The sequence below is a fragment of the Pyrus communis genome, chromosome 13 (genome assembly GCF_963583255.1).
Source record: "Pyrus communis chromosome 13, drPyrComm1.1, whole genome shotgun sequence".
NCBI lineage: Eukaryota > Viridiplantae > Streptophyta > Magnoliopsida > Rosales > Rosaceae > Pyrus > Pyrus communis.
In genome coordinates this window covers 2,501-23,453 of record NC_084815.1, presented here as the reverse complement: position 1 = coordinate 23,453, position 20,953 = coordinate 2,501, and the positions used below count along the sequence as shown (strand labels likewise).

The 20,953-nt window shown below is 40.5% G+C and overlaps 1 protein-coding gene and 1 pseudogene across 3 annotated transcripts; both read left to right on the top strand.

The window, feature by feature from the left end:
* Positions 1-4,513: 4,513 nt before the first annotated feature.
* Positions 4,514-8,196, top strand: LOC137713258 (uncharacterized; annotated as a pseudogene).
* Positions 8,197-11,754: 3,558 nt separating this feature from the next.
* LOC137712563 (uncharacterized) lies at positions 11,755-19,140 on the top strand. 3 transcript variants are annotated; one of them, XM_068451650.1, is made up of 9 exons: positions 11,755-12,086; positions 12,607-12,645; positions 12,732-12,966; positions 13,791-14,023; positions 14,342-15,032; positions 15,357-15,723; positions 16,571-16,665; positions 17,783-17,977; positions 18,355-19,140. In XM_068451650.1, the coding sequence occupies exons 3-9, from the start codon at positions 12,748-12,750 to the stop codon at positions 18,976-18,978; spliced, it is 2,424 nt and encodes an 807-aa protein (XP_068307751.1). In that variant the 5' UTR covers positions 11,755-12,086; positions 12,607-12,645; positions 12,732-12,747; the 3' UTR covers positions 18,979-19,140. The 3 variants fall into 3 exon arrangements, with proteins under 3 accessions (XP_068307751.1, XP_068307749.1, XP_068307752.1); XM_068451648.1 differs by lacking the exon at positions 12,607-12,645 and having other exon boundaries at positions 12,797-12,966; XM_068451651.1 differs by lacking the exon at positions 12,607-12,645.
* The last annotated feature ends 1,813 nt before the right edge of the window (positions 19,141-20,953 follow it).

Here is a 20,953-nt window from a genome sequence, read left to right as displayed (position 1 = left end):
TCTACAAGGATCAAGTTAAACTACAAATAATTTCTTTTTAAATAAGTCTAGCAGCAGTCCCCATTGCACCTTGTTCGATTACAAAACATCAACAGCGGCATGTACTTCTCTAAATCACTAACTTTGTAGAAGAAATGATGTTCAGATCCTTCCCACCAAATACCAAGATAAAGCCGAAGTGGGCTCTCACTGGAACAGATGAAGAAATGACAATGAAATTGTTTAGTATAGGCTGCTGCCTTTGAAGTTGTTAGAGCATCCCCAGTGCGGGCTTTATCCTCCATGAGGTTAATATATTTCAAGTCTTAGTGAGATATTTCATCCCAATGAGCTGGAAAATGGGGTTAGATTTGCCACTGGGGCTAGCAATTTCATTTCTTGGGTAGCATAAAATATGGGCTACATCCATCCCCAACAAATAGTGGGTCCCACAAAAAAGTAGCAACTTATGTGAGCAAAATTTTATCATTCTCCCTTCACTTGTGAATACACTTATACTCTCCTTTATTCTTTTTTTTTAGTTCTTTTTTCTTACATATTTTTATTGCAATTTGGCTAATTAATGATTGTTTTAAATTTCATAAGGTGAAATTTCAAATTTATTTAACGTTCATGGGCATTAGTGGGTGAAATTTTCAAATAATTTTTTTTTTCTTTCTATATTGTATGATACTAATTACCAATTGGTGCAAGGTTAATTGTTGTGTAGTACATGAAAATCAAATTATTTCAGATGATGAAGTGGAGGTTTAAATCTTTCAACGGATGAGATTGAGATAAGAGAATTTAATCCAACGAATGGTTCAAAAGTGATGAAATCTAACTTTGTCACAATTTGAACTTTTTTAGGTTGAAAGGTTCATAAAAAAAGTTCAAGATAGAAAGTCCAAAAATCAACTTAAAAAAAGTAACACAAAAAAAATATAAAATAAAAAAAAAAAAAAAAAAAATATATATATATATATATATATATATATATCGCATAATCAAATTACTACAAAAATAAATCTATATAGCCCCATATACAGTTCGAAAGAAATAGCCCCTCATTAGGAGAGATTCTTTTATAAAGCCCCAAAGATTCTTTGGAACTCTAAAATGAGCTATATTCACCACTTTTTCAGCCCCATGTAGAGCTCGGGAATGCTATTGGGCTATCTCTAACAGAAGGATGGCCAAATGACTTGTTTTAGCCTTATAACCCTCCAAGAAATTAATATTTTAATGAACAGTGCCAGACTACATTTCATACCATCTCCAACTGAGGCGCCAAAGGGCCATAGACCAAACATAGCCCTGTGATAAAAAATCATCTCCAACCGAGGGGGCCAAAATGCCATAATATGAAATGTGAAGAATTGAAATAAAATGAGGTAAAATAGTATGAAATGGTGAAGAGTATGTGAGAAATGATGTAGAAAAAAAATTAGAATAGGCTGGCTCATCGGGTTAGCTGGCTGGCTGGAGATGGCCAGCCCGCTGGCCTGATTGGCTGGTTTTGGCCTGGTGAGGCCCACAAGCCTTTTGGCCTAGCTTTCGATTGGAGATGATTTTTGTGTCATTTCGACTATTTTTGGCCCTATGACCCTTTGGACGAATTGGTTGGAGATGGCCTTATTGTGATAGCCCGTCCCGGATTTTTCGTACCGTATGGGTGAAATGACGATTTTGCCCTTAGTATGTTGTTTTGTTGTGTGGCTGTTTTTGAGTTTTGATTGGCTGATTCTGGACCACACACACACTCCCACACTCCCTCACCCCTTTCCCTGTCACGTATCACTGTCCCTTCCATCTCTTTCTCTCATATTCCTATCCCCATATGTATGGACACACCCCAAAACCCTTGAAACCTTCACAGATCGAGGAAACAAATTACATATTCGTGCTCGTGAGGTCCTTACGAGTTCAACCATACCCATTTCAGGTAAGGATACCTTCATTTTCATGTCGAACTCGGGATCCCCCGATTTGGTCTTAGTTCATGCACACGTTAATTCTTGTGTTTTTGGGAATTTCAAGCTTGTAGGAAGCTTGGTGAGGTCCTTAGGAGGCTCGGGGTGGTTCGTTTGAAGGTCTTGGACGTCGGGATTGTGAGTTACAAGTTTGGCCGGAGTTGGTGGTGTTTTCCCGACGAGATTCCGTGGGTTTTAGTGCTTGAAAGTGGTATGGATTTGTTCCTCTTGTTGTAAGCTTCATTTTGGTACCAATTTTGTGAAATTTGGTTGAAAAACGAAGAAGATACAAGGTTTTAAAAATTTCCCGGTTTTCCAGCGCCGGCGACGGCGCCGGAGTTTGGCCGGAGAAGATGACGGAATATTCCGTCAGTTTGGACGGAATATTCCGTCAGTTTGGACGGAATATTCCTAACGGTGTTAACGGCATCATTTAGATTTAACGGAATATTCCTGACGGCGTTAACTGACGCCGTCAGTGTGCCAGACACGTGCCTGCGCGTGGACGGCGCGTGGGGGCGCATGCGGTGTCAGAAAAATTTTCTAAAAATATGGGGATGTTCCTGAGATTGAGCAGATCACGTTGGTGTATTCATAAACCCCATTTGAGCTTTGTATGAGAAGTTATTTCGTATGGTTGGTTATATGCTTTAAAATTAGCATATTTATAGTTGTTTCGCATATAGGTGAGACCTATCCCAAGGACGAGTGCGGTCACTCGAGGCAAGGGGGTTACGACCCTTCTATATATCAGTGAGTGGGCTTTTGGTTTTCCGTATATACCTATATACTTGTGTTTTTCCCAGAAAGTGAATTGAAACATTAATACATTTATATGCCATGCATTATGTTTGCCGTTTGTTTATGCATTATTAGTTGCATATATATATGTGTGTGTTGGTGTTGCGGACGCACAGGTAAGTGCCAGGTAACTTATGATTTATGTTTATGTTCAGTAGTGATTTGAGATGCATAGAGAGCTCATAACCTGCACCCCCGGTGTTAGTGCTCCCGCCCATAGTTGGGCACAATCCTTCACGTGATGTTCACCTCCCGTACCACACGCTCATCTTGGATCCAAGTTAGGTGCACAGTCCTGTTGTATAGAGCACTTTAGGTGGTTCCGACTCGTAGGTGACTCGCGATTATTCGCCCAGCCTTCACGTGATCGTAGCACTTGAGCGTACTTATTATACACCCAGTCCTGTCGTACAGACCACTTTAGGTGGTTTCGACTCGTGTGCAGGTATAGTTAGTGAGATGGAGATTTGAGCTCTAGATTCAACCATACAGGTCACGTTAGGTGACTCTGGCTGACAAATTACATGGCCTTGTTTGGCATTACCTAAGTACTTGCATTCTGTTTAGAGGCATTTGACATGGCATGTTTCTGAGCATGACTTAAATATATATGTATATTCTATTTTCTGGGAAGTATACAGGTTTTACGGCGAGGGGTTAGAACTTTGTTTATGAAGTGGTTTTTGAAAAGCTTTGTTTTTGCCCACTCACACTTTCTGTTTTGTGCCCCTCAAGGTTCTAGTTGGCTAGCACTTTTGGTGGCTCCCCAGAGGATTTCTCCGGCATATCTGACAGATTATCACCAATGTAGAACCACCTTTGGGTGTGTTTAAGTAGTGTTGTTTCTCCCGGACTGCATTAGGTCTTCGTGCTCTGAACTTTGTTTCCACACTTACGCTTGCACATGTATGTTCTTACTTTGTGTATAGCTGGTTTTTATTTATTCGTACTTTTATTATTAGCTTCCGCACTGTGCACTTGGTTACGTCACTTCCACGTGACGGCCAGCATGCCCTGATCTCGGTTGGGGTGTGTTACTTTGGTATCAGAGCATAGGTTTGGCAGTTCTGTACTTTTGTGAGTATTCTAATGGTTTTGGTGTCTTCTGCCAGAATTATGCCGCATCGTCGGGATCCGCGTCGCTCGGCTGAGCTTAGTTTCCTCGATGTAGCTCAGCTGGGGGGAAGCTATCGCTATAGCTATTCAGTCGGCGCTCCGCCCTCCCCAGAGGACTCATTTGGAGATTATGTACAATCTGAAGTTGGATAAATTCGAGGGCCATGAGGGCTTTGAGGGTGCGGAGCGGTGGCTAGAACATATTGAGAAGACCTTTCGTGTTCTGCATAATCAGGGGAATTTCCCTGTCGAGAAGTGGGTTGAGATGACATCGTGTTTTTTGGGTAAAGATTCTGCATCCTGGTGGGAACAAGAACTTTGTCGTTTATCTACAGCAGAGAGGATGGATTGGGATGTATTCAGAGAGTTGTTCAGGAGAAGGTTTGTACCTCCTGAGTATATTGACAGCAAAAAACAGGAATTCACTGAGTTGAGACAGGGGAAGCTGACAGCAACCGAGTACTACCGGAGGTTTACTGATCTGTCTCGTTATCATCCGGATGTTGCTGGCAATCCGGCGGAGATGCTTCGTTGTTTCTGTTTGGGCACTAAGAAGAAGTGGCGTTCGATGACGACCACTACCCCTTGTGACACCTACCAGGAGTTTTAATGAGATTCTGTTGAGAATTGAGGATTCTGAGAACATGCTCAGTGAAAGTGAGGAGGAAGAGAAAGACGGCAACCAGAGGAAAGATGATAAGGGCAAGGGTCAGGCGTCGCTCGGACCTCGCAAGTCCCAGAGCTTTAAGAGGGGTGACACTAGTTCTAGCTCTTCTAGCGGTGGTTTTAGTGCCACTGGTCAGGGTCGTGGTGGTAGGTTTGCTGGTGGTGCTAGAGGCTAGAGGCAGGGTGATGCTGGTAGAGGTAGGGCCCCAGTTTGCCGCAGGTGTAATAACCGACATTTTGGTGAGTGTAGGCGAGGCAGCGGTGGTTGCTTTACTTGTGGGCAGATAGGACAGCGGGGTGCAAATTGTCCCCAGAGTCAGCAGAGACCCCAGCAGACTTTCTTGCCACCACCTGCACCGATCCAGCAGATTCTTGGTCTTGGTAGTTATAGGCAGACTGGTCGAGGTGATGCCTATCACTATTAGGGCGATGCAGTTCCTTATGCTTCAGGACAGTATCCATATCCCCAGGATCCATATTCTCAGGGTGGTTATCCCCAGTATTCTGGTGGCTATATGTCGTATCCTTCAGTTCCAGCAGGCGGGTCTCAGTGGTTTCAGGGAGGACAGTCTCAGCATGAGGAGATTGCTACGAGTAGTGCGGGGTCTTCGAGGCAGTCTGGTCAGCCCAGTCAGGGGCGTGGTATACAGAGTCGTGGTGGCCAGACGAGTAGAGGTCGTGGTGGACGGCAGCAGACCCAGGGGCGTATTCATAACATCTCTCTGCAGGACGCTCAAAACAATCCAGACTTGATCATGGGTACGTTAAATATCCTTGGTTATTTTGCTAGAGTATTAATTTATTGTGGTGCTGCACATTCTGTGATTTCTCATACATTTGCTCAAGTGATGCAACCTCGCCCTACACCTCTAGGGTATGATTTAGAGTTTGCTATGCCTAGAGGGGAGAGATGTATTGTAAATTGTGTGTACCCAGGATGTCCAGTGATGGTGGATGATGTTGTTATGCCAGCTGATCTTATCCCGTTGGATATTGTTTACTTTGATGTGATTCTGGGCACGGATTGGTTGCATTTCAATCGTGCCAATATTGATTGTTACGTTCCATCGTCTTGGATTACCTGTGGTTACTTTTGTGGGCGAGCAGAGTGGGGTGAGACATGGCATTATTTCTGCTATGCAAGCGAAAAGGTTGTTATCTAAAGGTTGCCAGGGGTACTTAGCTCATGTGGTGTTGGATGATGCTGTTCCTAATAGTGTGGAGGATGTAAGGGTAGTCATAAATTTTCCTGATGTTTTCCCTGAGGATTTACCTGGTTTGCCGCCAGACCGAGACATGGAGTTCACCATTGAGTTGCTTCCAGGTACTAATCCTATTTCCTTGACTCCCTATCGTATGGCTCCTGCTGAGTTAAGGGAATTGAAAGTTCAATTGCAGGAATTAGTGGATAAGGGTTTTATTCAGCCTAGTACTTCACCTTGGGGAGCTCCAGTGTTGTTTATGAGAAAGAAAGACGGAACTTTGAGGCTATGTATTGATTACAGGCAATTGAATCGGGTAACGATTAAAAACCGTTATTCGTTGCCGCGTATTGATGATTTATTTGATCAGCTTCGAGGTGCTTGTGTATTCTCCAAAATTGACTTGAGGTCTGGATATTATCAGCTGAAAATTAGTAGGGATGATGTTCCTAAGACGGCTTTCAGGACTCGTTATGGTCATTACGAGTTTCTGGTTATGCCATTTGGATTGACGAATGCACCAGCTGCTTTTTTGGATTTGATGAACCGAGTATTCCAGCCATATTTGGATAGGTTTGTTATTGTTTTCATCGATGATATTCTGGTGTACTCTAAATCTAAAGCGGAGCATGTTCGACATCTTACTTTGGTGTTGAAAAGGTTGAGGGAACACCAATTGTATGCTAAGTTTAGCAAGTGCCAGTTTTGGTTAGACCAAGTTGCATTTTTGGGGCACGTTATTTCAGCTCAGGGTATTTTGGTGGATCCTCAAAAGGTGGCAGCTGTGGAGAAGTGGGAGCAACCGCGAACCGTCACTGAGGTGATGAGTTTCGTTGGTTTAGCAGGGTATTATCGACGGTTTGTTAAGGATTTTTCTGTGATTGCTTTACCACTGACGAGGTTAACAAGGAAAGATGTTAAATTTGAGTAGGGATGATAAGTGTGAGCAGAGTTTCCAGTAGTTGAAGTATTGTCTCACTCATGCACATGTTTTGGTGCTCCCGGACGATAGCGGTGATTTCGAGGTCTATAGTAATGCTTCTTTGAATGGTCTGGGATGTGTGTTAATGCAGCATGGTAGGGTAATTGGTTATGCTTCACGACAATTGAAACCTCATGAGTTGAATTACCCTACACATGATTTGGAGTTAGCAGCCATTATTTTTGCGTTGAAGTTGTGGAGACATTACCTTTATGGAGAGAAATGTAAGATCTTTACAGATCATAAGAGTCTTCAGTATCTTTTTACGCAGAGGGATCTTAATCTTCGTCAACGGAGGTGGATGGAGCTGCTTAGTGATTATGACTGCACGATTGATTATCACCCTTGTCGTGCAAATGTGGTGGCTGATGCACTTAGCAGGAAGTTTCAGGGCCGTATCAATGCGTTGTACTCTAGTCGCATTCCTCTTCTGGCAGACTTAAGATCCACGGGAGTGAGGTTAGAAGCAGAAGATCGAAAGGTGGCTTTACTTGCTAATTTTCAAGTTAGGCCAATTTTAGTTGATCGGGTGCTTGAAGCTCAGGTAGCTGATGAGGAAACTCAAGGAATAATCCAAGCTCGAGATCAAGGGAGGAGGAAAAACCTCAGAGTTCGTGATTCAGATGGCATGCTGATGCAAGAGGGTAGGATGTTTGTGCCTAATAATTTGGATTTAAAGAAAGCAATTCTCGATGAAGCACATATCTCGGCTTATGATATGCATCCAGGAGCTACTAAAATGTATCATACCATTCGACCATTTTATTATTGGTCGGGTATGAAGAGGGAGATAGCTGAGTATGTGAGTAAGTGTGCTGTTTGTCAGCAAGTTAAGGCGGAAAGGAAGAAGTCGTTTGGGTTGTTGCAGCCGTTTCCCGTTCTAGAGTGGAAATGGGAAAACATTACTATAGCTTTTGCGTACAAGCTTTCGCGTACACATAATGGTTTTGACGGCATTTGGGTGATTGTTGATCGGCTTACTAAGTTAGTACATTTCATTCCAGTGAGGGAGAAATATTATTTGGGCCGATTAGTTGAGTTGTTCATCTCGAAGATCGTGAAGTACCATGATGTCCCTGTGAGTATTGTCTTGGATCATGACCCAAGATTTACATCTAAATTTTGGGTAGCTTTTTAGGAAGCTTTGGGTACGAGACTACTTTATAGTACGGCGTATCATCCTTAGACGGACGGACAGTCAGAGAGAGCCATTCAGACGTTGGATGATATGTTGCGATCTTCGATGTTACAGTTTGGTGATGCTTGGCACAAGTGGTTGGATTTAATGGAATTTGCCTACAACAACAGCTTTCATTCGAGTATTGGCATGGCACCATTTGAGGCGTTGTATGGTAGATCCTGTCGCACACCCTTGTGTTGGTTAGAGGTCGGAGAAAGAGTTTTGGTGGGCCCGGAGATTGTTGAGGAGACTACTCAAAATGTTCAGGTAATTAAGTCTAACCTGAAGGCGGCCTAAGATCGGCAAAAGAGTTTAGCAGATCGGCATGCTACTGACAGAGTGTATGAGGTTGACGATTGGGTATTTCTGAAGCTTTCATCGTGGAGAGGCGCCGTGCGGTTTGGAAAGAAAGGTAAGCTAAGTCCCAGGTATATCGGACCGTACACGATCACCGAGCGAGTTGGTGAGGTAGCTTACAGGCTGGAGTTACCTCCTGAGTTGGCTAAAGTACATAATGTTTTTCACGTGTCCATGCTTCGACATTATGTGGCAGATCCGTCTTATGTGATACCACCTCAACCCTTGGAAATCAATCCGGATTTGACTTATGATGAGGTACCAGTGACGATTCTAGATTGGAAAGAAAAGGTTCTAAGGAACAAGATAGTGAATTTGGTGAAAGTTTTGTGGATGAATCATTCCGTGGAGGAAGCTACTTGGGAAACTGAAGATCGGATGAGAGATTTGTACCCTCGGTTGTTCTTCGATCACTAGGGGTTTGCTTTGTGTGGTTGTTTTGAATTTCGGGACGAAATTTTTTAAGGTGGGTAGGTTGTGACAGCCCATCCCGGATTTTTCGTACCGTAGGGGTGAAATGACGATTTTGCCCCTAGTATGTTGTTTTGTTGTGTGGCTGTTTTTGAGTTTTGATTGGTTGATTTTGGACCACACACACACTCCCTCACCCATTTCCCTGTCCCGTATCACTGTCCCTTCCCTCTCTCTCTCTCTCCCATTCCTATCTCCATATTACAGACACACCTCAAAACCCTTGAAACCTTCACAGATCGAGGAAACAAATTACATATTCGTGCTCGTGAGGTCCTTAGGAGTTTAACCATACCCATTTCAGGTAAGGATACATTCGTTTTCACGTCGAACTCGGGATCCCCCGATTTGGTCACTGTTCATGCACACGTTAATTCTTGTGTTTTTGGGAATTTCAAGCTTGTAGGAAGCTTGGTGAGGTCCTTAGGAGGCTCGGGGTGGTTCGTTTGAAGGTTTTGGACGTCGGGATCGTGAGTTACAAGTTTGGCCGGAGTTGATGGTGCTTTCCCGACGAGATTCCGTGGGTTTTAGTGCTTGAAAGTGGTATGGATTTGTTCCTCTTGTTGTAAGCTTCATTTTGGTACCAATTTTGTGAAATTTGGTTGAAAAACGAAGAAGATACAAGGTTTTAAAAATTTCCCGGTTTTCCGACGCCGGCGACGGCGACGACGCCGGAGTTTGGCCGGAGAAGATGACGGAATATTCCGTTAGTTTGGACGGAATATTCCTAACGGCGTTAACGACATCAGTTAGATTTAACGGAATATTCCTGACGGCGTTAACTGACGCCGTCAGTGTGCTAGGCACGTGCCTGCGCGTGAGCGGCGCGTGGGGGCGCATGCGGCGTCAGAAAATTTTTCTAAAAATATGGGGATGTTCCTGAGTTTGAGTAGATCAAGTTGGTGTATTCATACACCCCATTTGAGCTTTGTATGAGAAGTTATTTCGTATGGTTGGTTATATGCTTTAAAATTAACGTATTTATAGTTGTTTCGCATATAGGTGAGACCTATCCCAAGGACGAGTGCGGTCACTCGAGGCAAGGGGGTTACGACCCTTCTACATATCAATGAATGGCCTTTTGGTTTTCCGTATATACCTATATACTTATATTTTTCCGAGAAAGTGAATTGAAACATTTATACATTTATATGCCATGCATTATGTTTGCCGTTTGTTTATACATTATTAGTTGCATATATATATATATATATATATATATGTGTGTGTGTGTGTTGGTGTTGCGGACGCACAGGTAAGTGTCAGGTAACTTATGGTTTATGTTTATGTTCAGTAGTGATTTGAGATGCATAGAGAGCTCATAACCTGCACCCCCAGTGTTAGTGCTCCCGTCCGGAGTTGGGCACAGTCCTTCACATGATGTTTACCTCCCGCACCACATGCTTATCTTGGATCCAAGTTAGGTGCACAGTCCTGTCGTACATGCCACTTTAGGTGGTTCCGACTCGTAGGTGACCCGCGATTATTCGCCCAGCCTTCACGTGATCGTAGCACTTGAGCGTACTTATTATATACCCAGTCCTGTCGTACAGACCACTTTAGGTGGTTCCGACTCGTGTGCAGGTATAGTTAGTGAGATGGAGATTTAAGCTCTAGATTCAGCCGTATAGGTCACGTTAGGTGACTCCGGCTGACAGATTACATGACCTTGTTTGGCATTACCTGAGTACTTGCATTTTGTTTAGAGGCATTTGACATGACATGTTTCTGAGCATTACTTATATATATATATATGTATATTCTATTTTCTGGGAAGTATACAAGTTTTACGGCGAGGGGTTAGAAGTTTGTTTATGAAGTGGTTTTTGAAAAGCTTTGTTTTTGCCCACTCACACTTTCTGTTTTGCGCCCCTCTAGGTTCTAGTTGGCTAGCACTTTTGGTGGCTCCCTAGAGGATTTCTCCAGCATATCTGACAGATTATCACCAATGTAGAACCACCTTTGGGTGTGTTTAAATAGTGTTGTTTCTCCCGGATTGCATTAGGTCTTCGTGCTCTGAACTTTGTTTCCACACTTACGCTTGCACATGTATGTTCTTACTTTGTGTATAGTTGGTTTTTATTTATTCGTACTTTTATTATTATTTTATTAGTTTCCGCACTGTGCACTTGGTTACGTCACTTCCACGTAACGACCAGCATGCCTTGATCTCGATCAGGATGTGTCACTTATGGAATTGAAAATGCTTGGAGGTCCCCTTGTTCACGTGGTCACAAACAACCTAGGTCCCGTCTGCAGGGTGATTAGGCTCTCAAAAGTTCATAGTATACCACAAGCGTGGTCTCTCAACAAAAAAAAAAAAAGAAGAAAGGAGAATCCAATTAGCTTTTAAAGCTTTAGGAGGGGTTTATTTGAAATCAAATCTTTGATCCCTCTTTGATGCCGTGTCAAGTATGCAAGGAAACAAAATTCCTTGCAGCAAAATAAAAGCATACCAATTACTACCTATAGGATTCAAAATGATCAAAGAATGCCTTTGCCACATCTCCAAATAAATAGCTAAAAGATGTTTATTTTTGTCTGCCATGTGAACTGTGAAGTCCTATTTGGACTTAGAAGACTTCAAGGTCACAGAGAAGGGGAAAAAAAAATTATGATAATGATTTGAAAATTTTGAGTTTTAAAAGGTAAACTGAATAGTATCAGAATTAAATTTGTAATGTAAAAATATAATTTTTTTTGTTAAAATAAACAATACAAAAAACTTTTCGTTAAAGTTAAAAAAAAAAACTTGCTGACAACTTCGCAAATTAATTGGGAAAGATACTAACGTGAAGCCACGGCCCCCATATAAATTCATGGGCTTTGTAAATTTGGACCCATGAATTAGAAATTAACCCGACTAAAAGTCAGGTGAACAACTCTTTTGACGATTTACCCCTAATTTTACTGTTTCTGTCATTCCTTTTTCTCAATTCACACAGTAAAGTGACATATTTACCCCTGTGGCTTTATGGAATAACAATCTATTTTTTTCCATTTCTCTGTCTAAAACACAAACACAAACACAAACACAAACTCTCTCTCTCTCTCTCTCTCTCTCTCTCTCTCGCGCGCGCGCGCAGTGGAACTCTCTCTCTCTCCTCCCCCATACTCAATCCACAGCTTCTTCTCCAACTCTCTCTCGCCATAGATGTGCGGAACTGCAACAGTTGCAGAGATCGCGAAGCAGAGCGTAGAAAGCATGATCAAAATCGATCGCCTTGCAGAAATTGAAGCCTTATAGATAGATATAAGGCCGAATCACCGATCCACAGGGGAAATGATGGCTCTCGATACCATCACATCAGTGATAGGCCGATCCCCTACTCTCTGCGCCTCTTCCGAAACTCCTCTTGGTAAATTTTCGAACTTTACCCCCAATTGTATTTGCTCTCTCTTTCTTAATCTAAAGCTTAGGTCTCGCACTTTAACTTTGTGTTTAGGTTGGGTTTTTGCGTTGTGAATTCTGAATTCTATGTTTAATTTGGATTTTTATATGTAAAATTTTGAATTTGTAGCCTGATTTGAAGGTGAATTGGAACAAGTGATTGCTACCTAAACTCATGACCATGATTGAGTAAAAATATACCAGTAGTTTTTATTTTTTATCTTTTTTTTTTTTTAAGAGAAAGGTCACACTATTAGCAAAACAACAATTATATAAGAACGCAGCATGCAATGGGGATGGATTTTAGGAAAAAAAACCAATTATTTGGGTAAATTCATATGAGAAAAACGGTGAAGTAAAAAAAAAGACGTACATGCCATAAATACGTTCAAAGAACCACCAACGGAACTGACGTTACAAAACAGATTGCAAGTTATATATTTTTTAAAGAAGTATTCAGCTTCAAATTTTGTTTTTTGTGATGGCAGAGTAAGGAGAATATGATCCCCATTAGCTCCAAGCTTGCGGTAAACATCTCTTTTTGTTCAGGGTTATGAGAATTTTTACAGGAAGAATTAGAAAGGGACCTCAAAATTTAAATCTGGTATTGTAGAATTGTAGAAAAAAAAATGTGGAGTTGGTTGCTGTGGCTAAGTGTTGGGTTTGTGGTCGGAGCAGTGGCGATTCTAGCTGCGGAAGTCGCAGTTGTACGAGTTTTCATCAGCAGGTTACAACACAAAACCAAGCAACAGCATGACAAAGAAAAATCATCTCAAGAAAGAGGATCCAAGTCAGACCCCCTACACCCTCGTCGATCCCTGGAATTTTCTTCCACCAAGGAGAAGGAGGTATTTACCACTTGTACTTGAATATTCATATCCCTGGAATTCGTTTCTTTAATTTCTACTTGTAAATTTATCCTCTGCCTTCTGCTTTTTCTCTGGAGTTTTCTTTCTTGCTCTGAAAACAACATTGAATTCCCAAATTCAATTCAACTCAACTTTGAGAATTTGTACTTTTTTGATCATGAAAATTTCTATTTCAACTCTTTAGCGTATCCCAGTTAAATTGATAACGTGGAACAATATAACTAAAAATTTAAATATGATGGAATATTTGGGTGAGTAATTGACAGGTTATGTATCTATTTGAATATGTTTTTTCTCGAGGCACATTTTAAGGATCATAAGGCTGTATGACTTTAGAAATGTATACATAAGGCTGTATTTATAATCCTAAATATAATAAAATCGTGTTAGAGAATATTTTCTACTTTATCTAGTTTTCTTTGCAAGACATTAATCTTTCTAATGAAATGTTGATCAAACTGAAACAACTACATTAAGGATTCTATTTAGCATAAGGCATTGGAATGGAAACTATTATATGTATTGTTGAGGTTACGCATTTGCTTGTGGTTGACTGAAAAGATATACATCTTAGGTATTTTTTTGTACAGAATTCAGTCATATCACTGCATTATACTGAATTACCTTTTGTTGGCACTATTGTACATTTATCGTTGATATTGGGACCCAACCTGTGCTTCCCACATCCCTTTTGTGGGGAGCTAATCAGTCGACACTTGTTTCATTGTTCATCTAGGCTTATGACACATATACATTACTCATGGCTGTGCATAGCATTTTTCTAAAAGCTTTCCCTCCATTAGGGTGTAATTTGGGTTTTAGAACCAGAAAAAGTTCCAAAAAACTGGCAAGAAAAAGCTCTACGAGAGCAAAAGAGAGAGAAGGAATTCTTTGAGGTTTCTCCTATAAAAAGATATGCAAAAATCAAGAACAAACTACTCATTCTGACAGAATCAGATGGCTCCCAGACAGCTATACAGTTAAAGGGCTGCACTATTGAAGCTGTTTCCTCAACAAGTCTATCTTCAAGAAAATGGTAACTGGCAATTGCCACACATCCTCTGCTTCTAACCATTCTTTTTCAAATTTAATCAAGCTGGGATGATCATAATTGTCATATTACTACTTTTCCCCAATCTTTCCCATACAAGTGCTATGACAAATTTTTTACGACGAGGTGACAAATTTTTTTTGAAGACGTGTATACTTCCATGATTTGTTTTTGTAAAGATATAAAGTACCATAATATCTCTTATTACTGTGAAAAATAAAACAGAATTGTCTTAGTTCTTAGCCATTTACAGTGTTTCACTATGTTTTTGACCAGTGCTGAAAGTTTCTTTCTTTTCTTAAGGGCCAAGAGGTTCCCCATTAAATTGGATAGCAAGGCCACCTTATACAAAGGAAGTAAAATATTATACCTTTATCTTAAAACTTCATGGGAGAAGGAATCATGGTGTAAAACTCTTCGTCTAGCATCGTGTGATGACAAAGAAAAACTTGACTGGTTCGCCAAGTTGCATGAAGAATTTCGCTGCTACTTGACATTGTTAAATACAGGCCATCCTTCACTCATGAAACAGTCTGGTGGACTGTATGCTGCTGAACCCGCAGATAAGGAAAATAGGATTGATGGTTCTTCCTCAAAGGTTCGTATGTTCTTGAGAAAATTCACAAAGAAGTCTTCGAAGATTGGTCCAGAAAATAAGTTGAGCTGGACGTCATCCTTAGGCCGTGAAGAAAGAAAGATAAGTGAGAAAGTTCGTCCATGCCAGGATTTTGTTTCTTCCAGTAGTTTGGTAGATGCTAGTCCATTAGTGAAGAGAGCTCAGAGTTTCAGTGAAGGGAATTTCGCTATCCCACCATCTTCCACCTTAACTCATTCTGGTAGTCAGAGTCATATATCTGTCATCTCTGATGCAGGCTCCGATGAAAAATTTGGTTCTGATGAGGGAACACTTTGTTGGAATTTGTTAATTTCACGGCTCTTCTTTGATGCCAAAAGTAGTGTGGAGATGAAAAGAACCATAAAAGCTCAGATTCAGGTGCACCATTCACCAAGAAGATTTCATCATTTCTGTTAGTATACATGCATGCATCTTCTCATATTTGCATTAAGGCGGAAGCTAAATAATATTTCGGATAAAGATTTAGGTTAAACTGACTTATATTTGCAAGGCACCTGTTAAATGTAGGGTTCATTTCATGTAACTGGGCCTCCATGTATCAAATTTTCCGAATTTGATTGAGTGTATTTGGACATCTTGAATTTGGCTATTGCTTTGTGTACTTACACATTTCTCTTCTATTATTTGTTTGCAAAGGCAGATGTAAAATATTTGTGTTTTATTTGATTTTGCCTATGACAGAGGACATTGTCCAATATGAGGACCCCAAGTTACATGGGCGAAGTGATTTGTACAGACATTAATATTGGGAATCTCCCACCTTACATCCATGGTTTGAAAGTACTCCCGATGGACATGAATGATGTATGGGCTTTGGAAGTTGACATTGGATACTATGGTGGTGCGGTGTTAGACGTTGAAACAAGACTGGAAGTCCGTGAATTAGATTTCCAAAGAGGCAGTGAGGATGCGCGTCCAGAATCAGGCTCTGTTGGAGATGTTTCAGCCGATCTTCTTGAAGAATTTGAGCATTTCGGAAAGCAGTTAAATCTTGCTGAAGGGGCAGTTGATGCGCCAGAGAATAAGGAGGAATGTGATCCAAAACCTGGTGAGATTAAACTAAAGTCAACTTTTGTGCACTCTGTATATTCCATATATACCTTTGAAACTCTTGATTGTTGCTCACATACAAGCAGCCTCTGGGTTCATAATACATTGAGGATTGTATAGTAGTGGAAATATTATCTTGTTACCTATAATACTTATTGGTGATTTCTATAAGTACACTACATAGCTTGAAAAATAGTTCACGAGGTACTATATGATTAAAGAATCAATTGAATTTGGGTTGCCTATGATCAAGAGAGCAAACATTAAGATTTAGAGTCTGAGACTTCAAACATCAAGATTAAAATGGTAGTCTAACAGCTAGGCATGGAATAGAGGTCAAACCCTAAAGGAAATCGTATATAAAACTTTAAAAATAATTAAGTAAACGTGAGGATCTGTCTGAACAGCAAAATCACGCAGTTCAAACAGCACAACGTCTGGATACAGATGTAACTTGGTCTGAGAATTTTAATATATGCATGCACAGGTGATCTATGACGATTCAAGTTGAGGACCACATTGTTGGAGCCCACCCAGCAATGTGGTCCCATAATTTCAACCTTGTAATTTTTAAGGTTTATTTTGAATATCATTCTTGCAAAGGATCTGCTATCTATAGGCTTGTAGTAGAGAAGAGGGAAACTTTCAAGTAAATTCACAGTTAATAAGGCAAAGAAAAGAAACTTTAAGCATGGAATTATTTTCAATTTGGAAGCTAAACATTACACATTTTCTAGTTAAATAAGGTAAATAATATTGTATTATTTCACTTTACACTACAATGAAAACTACAAGTTTCGTTTCCTAGTATTGTCTCTTTTATTGCCTGAAACGTTCTGTTGCAGATGGATCAAACAGTTCTAAGAGCAGTATGTCTGCATCAAATTATGGATCCAGGTGGAAGTCACTTCTAAATTCTATAGCCAAACAAGTTTCACAGGTTTGTAGATGGATCTCTGACCCATATGTTTTTCTGATTCCCTGGACTTTCTTGTTACTTATGGTTTAATTCTCTGCGGACCATGACTATTGCTGATCTTCTGTCCATGATAGTTGTCCCCTTCATTAGATGGATATTTGGCTGTAGATGTAATGCGTGTTTGTGCGAGTTGGCTCTTTTCTCTGTTTAAGTTAAATTATTTTACAGCATAATCATATATGACATGCTAATGTAGATAGGGACCGTTAGACCATCAAGTGAACAATAATCTTCTATACTATTAAGAGAACCCTCCTTGTCAACTTTTTGCCTCTTTTTTTCCTATTTTGCCCTCACTTTTGATACACAATATTGACATAAGGAGGGAAAAATAGTAATTTTGTATCCTTTGAACTTTTTGCCCCTTTTTCCCTATTTTACCCTCACTTTTGATACACAATATTTACATAAGATAAAAAATATGCACTTATTAAGAGAAATTGTTCCACCATCATTTTTTCATACAGATAAGTGAAATCATGATGTTTTTTGGATAGTTTGAATACTGAAGCGGTTGCGCTTGAGGAGAACATGGGAGGATGTGGGCGGTTGAAGAGGCTTTAATTTTGTGCCTTTTGACAAAATGACAATCATATCCCTATTTTTCCTATTTTACCCCCATTTTTTGAGAAAATGACAATCATATACCTATTTTTCCTATGACAAAAGAAAAAATGCCCTTGTTAAGAAAAACTGTCTCATCATCATTGTCTCACACTCTTTTTTAAAATTTTAAAAACTAATCACACTCCTTAATAAAAAACAAAAAATAAAATGAAATTGTTCACACACACAGAGTGTGTACTCATCTTCTAGTAGGTCATGAAAAGAAGCTTGAGCTTGGTAGTTGTGAAAACTGAGTTGTATTTTCTGGAGATGGCCATCACCAAAGTGTTTTATACTCACAAAAAGAATACTGGTTATAAATTTCTCCGATTTGATGTGTTTTCTCTTGTCTCTCACACTTGCACGCACAGAATCAGAAGCACACTTTATTTGTATGTGCATGTACGCGTACTTAAAAAGGTTATCTATCTCAAGAGCTTCTGCATCACTAACTTATAATATTTAATTAAAGGTGCCTCTGTCTTTGGCAATAAGGATAACATCCTTACGAGGAACACTGCGGTTACAAATCAAGCCACCTCCTTCAGACAGGTTATGGTTTGCTTTCACATCCATGCCTGATATAGATTTCAATCTGGACTCGTCAGTGGGAGACCACAAGATTACTAATGGACACATAGCTTTGTTTCTGATCAGTCGGCTTAAGGTACAGAAAATTGCTTCCATATTTGGTAATTTTCCTTCTATTATTTTATTTTATTTTATTTTGTTTTGGAGCATGCTTAACTTAATACACGAGGCACGATGTTTGTTACTATGATGTGTGAACTCTCATACATGAGGCACGATGTTTGTTACTAATTACTATGATGTTCAATTTTATGATTTGATGAAACTGCTCCTACATGCTGAATGTAACCACTTCAAATTGATCTTAAACTTTTGGCATTTCTAGTGCTTCCAAATGGTATGCACACAATTTTGTGCTTTGGTTTTTGCTTAAAAAACATAGTGATGTGGAATCAACAAACATTATTTGGGGGGGGGGGTGGGTTCTTATGAAGCTTCATTTCACTTGTACAGACTGCAATCCGGGAAACTCTAGTGCTTCCAAACTTTGAAAGTGTATGCATACCATGGATGCTAGCAGAAAAGGACGATTGGGTACCACGAAGGGTTGCTCCTTTCATATGGGTTAACCCAGAATCTGTGAATGATCCAACCACTGTATGTGAAGTACCCATCGTCCAACCTAGTGAAGGAAAATACAAGACAGAAGCTAGCAGCGGAATCTCCGTTGATAGGACCAAGCATAAAAAACTGAAGAAAACCGAGTCTATTGAACAACCAATTGGTGAATCCTCAGATGTGCTAGCCTTTTCGGTGAGTTCTAATGATCCGTCAGCTGGGAATACTGGCGGGACTTGTCAAGAGTTGAGAACTCCTTTATTGGGGAATGGTGAACTAGAGGACAGTTTCAAACACAAGGTAGAGGGTATACCTGAGTCTCAATCACTGTCGAGGTCTACAATATTGTTGGATAAACAGAATCATAGCTTTGAAGAAGATGACCCAAGGCTAAAGAGAACAGGGAGAAGAGCAAGGATGCTTGATCTGGGGAAGAAGATGGGTGAGAAATTGGAAGAGAAGAGGCGCCAAGTTGAAGAGAAGAGTAGGAACATTGTTGAGAAGATGAGAGGACCATGAGATGGCCAGCACAAGAGACGGTTGCATTACTGATAGGTCAATTATTTGTAAATTTTATTATTTGTTGCCGAAATTCCCGAGTACGGATATCTTTTCTTGCTTCGCATGTATTATACAGATAATTAGCACTAAGGTGTATCCACAAGCTTTGGAGGTTCTCAATTTTCTTTGAGACTATTGACTTTACAAATTTGTCAGTAGGTCCAGTTGAGAATTGCAGACCACTTGATGTTAAATGTCCTCGTTGCCATGGTTGTGGCAGAACAAATTGTATGCAGCTGCTGTGACACCACGCCTCCTCCACTGGTACTGATTGCCTTCCTTGTACAACTATGAGCATGACGAACTAAAACAGCAGTTATAACTATCATCTGCTGTGCATAGTTGCGGCTAAATCAAATGCATGTGGCACTTAGGTGAATTGGTTCATACTGTAAATTCTCGAGCCTTTCATAAATTGTGTAATCCATGTAGTCAACACTCGATATTTGCCTGCAACAGATAAATATACCTTATGATGCAGTGTAACAGTGACCATTGTTGACCCAATTTTGATGAATATTAAACTTTCAATTTTACCTAAAAATAAAGTGGCATAAGGGTCGTAATTCAATTAGAAGACATATAGTGACCCCAAACCCAACTGTGTCCAAGGTAAATTACAACCGTGCACAAGGGCAAGATAAACAACCAAAGCGCCTTTCCGTGCCAAGGCAAGGCACATAAGGTTAAGGCATGCCATGGCGAGCATTGTGAGGCAAGGTCAAAGAGTGATAAATAAATAAAATTTTAATTTTTAAAAAATATTTCATAATTTTTGACAAAGAAAAATATTATTGTGACCATGTTCGTGATGTTTATTTGGTAACAATTAATCAGCCATCCTTGCTTGAGATGTGTTAGTTGTTGTGATGACTGTGGAGTATGGAGTTGACACGTGAATTATTTCTCAAGAAAGACAAGACTGCCCTTATTAAATGAGCAGAGAGCAGTCTCATTCACCACACGCAGTTGAGGTGGAGCAGGTAGAGATCAACGACTGCTTAAGATGCCCCTGCCTGTAGGAAAAGCCAAAGGTATTTATGATAGAATAATCCTTTATTCTTATCATAAATACATTCTTAATTAGAGAATTTTTTTTAAGTAAGTAATAGGGTTTAGGGTTTAGGGTTGAGGGTTTAGGGTTTAGGGTTTAGGGTTTAGGGTTTAGGGGTTTAGGGTTTAGGGTTTAGGGTTGAGGGTTTAGGGTTTAGGGTTTAGGGTTTAGGGGTTTAGGGTTTAGGGGTTTAGGGTTTAGGGTTTAGGGTTTAGGGTTTAGGGTTTAGGGTTTAGGGTTTAGGGTTTAGGGTTTAGGGTTTAGGGTTGAGGGTTTAGGGTTTAGGGTTTAGGGTTTAGGGTTTAGGGTTTAGGGTTTAGGGTTTAGGGTTTAGGGTTTAGGGTTGAGGGTTTAGGGTTTAGGGTTTAGGGTTTAGGGGTTTAGGGTTTAGGGTTGAGGGTTTAGGGTTGAGGGTTGAGGGTTGAGGGTTGAGGGTTTAGGGTTGAGGGTTGAGGGTTTAGGGTTGAGGGTTGAGGGTTGAGGGTTTAGGGTTGAGGGTTGAGGGTTTAGGGTTGAGGGTTGAGGGTTTAGGGTTGAGGGTTTAGGGTTGAGGGTTGAGGGTTGAGGGTTTAGGGTTTAGGGTTTAGGGTTTAGGGTTTAGGGTTTAGGGTTTAGGGTTTAGGGTTTAGGGTTGAGGGTTTAGGGTTTAGGGTTTAGGGTTTAGGGTTTAGGGTTGAGGGTTTAGGGTTTAGGGTTGAGGGTTTAGGGTTTAGGGTTGAGGGTTGAGGGTTGAGGGTTTAGGGTTTAGGGTTTAGGGTTGAGGGTTTAGGGTTTAGGGTTTAGGGTTTAGGGTTTAGGGTTTAAGGGTTTAGGGTTTAGGGTTTAGGGTTTAGGGTTTAGGGTTTAGGGTTTAGGGTTTAGGGTTTAGGGTTTAGGGTT